Below are 3919 nucleotides of genomic sequence, written 5' to 3'. Positions count from 1 at the left end.
ATATGTTTTATACATTTTTAAATATTTTTTAAAAAATTATAATAATATTAAAAAATATTTTTTAATTATTAAATAAAAATAAAAATAAAAAATTCCAACAGTAAGGTTTTTCTATATGGATCATGCTGGGGCTGTAGTATATATTATATGTGTTTTTTTTTAAGTTGTTTTTTATATAATTTTTTTTAATATTTTTTAATATTTTTTAAAAAATAAAATAAATTTAGAACATCATTAAAAATACTTTCTTAATCAAGAAGTAAAAAAAAAAGTTATTAAAAAATACTTTCTTAATCACGAAGTAAAATAAAAAATTATAAAAAAATATTTTATATTTTATTTCGTGATTAAGCAAGTATTATTTAATAATATTATAAAAATTTTTATTTTTTAAAAATATTTAAAATTATTAAAAATATCTATATAAAAAAAAATTAAAAAAAATACATAATAAAATACACTGGGGCTCCAGCGGGAGCCCCCAGCGGGAGCTCCAGCATTTTCCTTTCTATATACAATAAAATCATGATGACGAAGGTTGCGCACCTGTAAGGGAGAGGCGGGTTAGGAGCGATCGCGTACGAGTCATGTGCATGGAGATAAAAAGTACTACTAGGCTTCTTTGATTTGACAAGTGGGATGAAATATAAAATTTTTATCTCATTTTATTATTTTAATTTTTTAAATTTTTACGTAAAATATAATAAATAATTTAAAATTTTAAAATTTTAAAATAATAATATTAAAAAATAATATTTTAAATTTTTATTTAAAATAAAAAATTATCATCTCACTATTTAAATTTATCCAAAAAATTCTTTTTATTAATTACTATTTACTATCTCACATTCCAATCCTACGTAGCCTATAAAAAAAATATCTACACATTTTATAAAAAATTATAAATATTGAATGTATGATGGCTTTGTTTGTTTTTGTAGATTAGATGAGATGAGTTAAGATTAAAATTAAAATTAAAAAATTGAATAAAATATTGTTAGAATATATTTTTTAATATTATTTTTATTTTAAGATTTAAAAAAATTAAATTAATTATTTAATTGAAAATGATAAGATCAGATGTATATGCAGAGCCCTCGCTATAAATATACATTAATATCTTGTTCTGCCAATTGAGAGAGATAGAGAGATGGGTTCTGTGGAGGAGAAGCCTCATGCTGTTTGCATCCCATACCCAGCTCAAGGCCATGTTAATCCGATGCTCAAACTAGCAAAAGTCCTTCATCACAGAGGCTTCCACATAACTTTTATCAACACCGAGTTCAATCACAGACGCTTGCTCAAGGCCAGAGGTCCCGATTCCTTGGACGGCTTGCCGGACTTTTGCTTTGAAACCATCCCCGATGGTTTGCCTCCCTCCGATGCCGACGCAACCCAAGACATCCCATCACTGTGCGACTCTATCGCAAAGAACTTCATGATCCCCTTTCGAAATCTACTTGCGAAACTTAATGATACTGTCTCCTCGAATGTTCCCCCGGTGAGCTGCATAGTTAGTGATTTCAGCATGCATTTCTCCAGTAACGTTGCTGAAGAACTGGGAATCCCTATCCTTCTGTTGTCCACTGCGAGTGCCCGTGCCTTTTTAGGCTTTGCACACACCCGCCGTCTAGTCGAAAGTGGTATACTTACACCACCCAAAGGTACGATATATTCCTTGGTCCTATTAATTGTTACTTCTTCACGATCTTCTTTTATCAAACATCTTCATATGCACTTCTATTTACGATCGAATCTCAAAATCTTGGACGGGAGATCATTTAACGCAACCTCAGCGTTAAGATGTGGTGCAAGTTTTTGCAGATAACATGTTTCCACCTAGGCCGTTAGGCGTTCTTTATATGAATGTTCCACTTAGGTTCAAACGTATAGGCTAGACGAGATGTTTAAATTTCGTAAAAAGTTTTAATTAATTACACGTGATTAATCTTCAATGAACTCTATTTTAATTTTTTTGAATGAAAATCATGCAGATGAGAGCCATCTTCCAAACAGGTACATGGAGACTACAATTGATTGGATTCCTGGGATGAAAAATATTCGCATCAAGGATCTCCCCAGCTTTCTATTCGCATCAGATCCGAAAGGTATCATGCGGAATTTTATTTTGGAGATGGTAGAGAAAGCTTCAAAAGCTTCCGCCATAGTTGTGAACACTTTTGATGCATTGGAGCATGAAGGATTGGATGCTCTTTCCTCCTTGTTTCCTCCTGTTTACTCCATTGGCCCTCTTCATTTGCTTCTCAGTCAGATTCCACAAAACAATTCAAAGTTGAATAATATCGGTTCCAATCTTTGGAAAAATGAAGCTGATTGTCTCGAATGGCTCAATTCCAAGGAACCCAACTCGGTTATTTACGTGAATTTCGGCAGCATCACAGTCCTAACCCCACCACAAATGGTCGAGTTTGCTTGCGGACTCGCTAACAGCAAGAAAGCCTTCCTGTGGGTGATTAGGCCTGACATGGTGAAGGGTGACTCGGTGATTGTACCCCACGAGTTTTTAAGTGAAACCAAAGACAGAGGTATTGTGCAGGTAAGTTGGTGCCCACAAGAGGATGTGCTAAGCCACCCATCAATCGGAGGATTCTTGACCCATTGCGGATGGAACTCGATGATTGAAAGCATGTGTGCTGGAGTGCCTGTGCTCTGCTGGCCGTTCTTTGCCGACCAGCAGACAAACTGTAGGCTCGCGTGCGTTGAATGGGGCATTGGCATGGAGATCGATTGTAATGTGAAAAGAGATGAAGTGGAGAAGCTTGTGAGAGAGTTGATGGAGGGAAAGAAGGGTAAGGAGATGAGGAAACATGCCATGAAGTGGAAGAAAATGGCAGAGGAAGCAGTTGGTACAGATGGTTCTTCAAACTTAAATCTCGACAAAGTGGTTAAGGAGGTGATGCTGCAGTTGAATCCGTAGATTTTTATTTATGAAAAATTTGTTGAATCTTTTCTTTAAGATTATCTTTATTCTATCTACGTACGTAGAATTAATGCCCTTGAAGATATTTATCAACTACTACCAAAAAGACTATCCCAAGATTGGGCTTAATTGGTTGTTAACTAAGACCCGAGTCAAGGACATTGAAAAGCACCCCCGTCTTTGAATATTGTATCCACAATGTCTATGTATGAGATTTAATAATTTGATACGTAATTAAGGCAACTTATAAAGTAAAAATTATACACATGAGACGCAAACATGCATACACATGCACAGACAGACAAATAATACAGTCTCCCATGTTATTGTCGAAATCATCTCCTCCTTTACAGCCTTGCAATAGTTATTGTGTTGGCAGACACCAAACTTGTAGGATAGCATTAATTAACTGACAAATAAAACACCCTCCCAATAAAAATGCTATTTTGCCTACAGCTCAAGTGTACCGCTTGTCAAAAGAATTTTTTGTTTTTGTTTTTAACTTAATGATTAAGAAATTTATTTTTTGTATATTAGAATATTTTTTTATATTTTAAAAATATTTAAATATATTAAAAAAATAAAAAAAATAACTCAAAAATTAGAAGCGATAAGGTTGAGCAGAGCATCAGAGTAGCCCGACTCTATTGTAATTCCTCCAACTGAATCGTACAAATATATGTTGTTATTATGTCTGCACGGAATAATATTATATGGAAAAAACTACTTTATCCTCCTAAACTTATCATTCCATTTGACCGTTTGTTAATTTTTTTTTTTTTTACTTAGTGATTAAGAAATTAATTTTTAAATATATTAAAATATTTTTTTAAATATTTAAATATATTAAAAAATATATAAAAATATAAATATAAATATAAAAACTAAAATATAAAAAGACGATAACTATGAGCGGCTACTCTGCTGACTCATATTATATATATATCTACGGCCACTTCAACAGTGGTAGGTTTGCCA

General features: G+C 32.8%; 1 protein-coding gene across 1 annotated transcript; it reads left to right on the top strand.

Annotated features, from left to right (window-relative positions):
- The first annotated feature begins 1129 nt into the window (after window positions 1-1129).
- LOC108990880 (7-deoxyloganetin glucosyltransferase-like) lies at window positions 1130-3133 on the top strand. The gene is made up of 2 exons (XM_018964993.2): window positions 1130-1664; window positions 1995-3133. Exons 1-2 carry the CDS (start codon window positions 1151-1153, stop codon window positions 2936-2938), a joined length of 1458 nt encoding a protein of 485 aa, XP_018820538.2. The 5' UTR covers window positions 1130-1150; the 3' UTR covers window positions 2939-3133.
- Window positions 3134-3919: the final 786 nt, after the last annotated feature.

The sequence above is a fragment of the Juglans regia genome, chromosome 13, assembly GCF_001411555.2.
Source record: "Juglans regia cultivar Chandler chromosome 13, Walnut 2.0, whole genome shotgun sequence".
Classification (NCBI taxonomy): Eukaryota; Viridiplantae; Streptophyta; class Magnoliopsida; order Fagales; family Juglandaceae; genus Juglans; species Juglans regia.
This window is presented reverse-complemented; position numbering and strand designations above follow the sequence as displayed.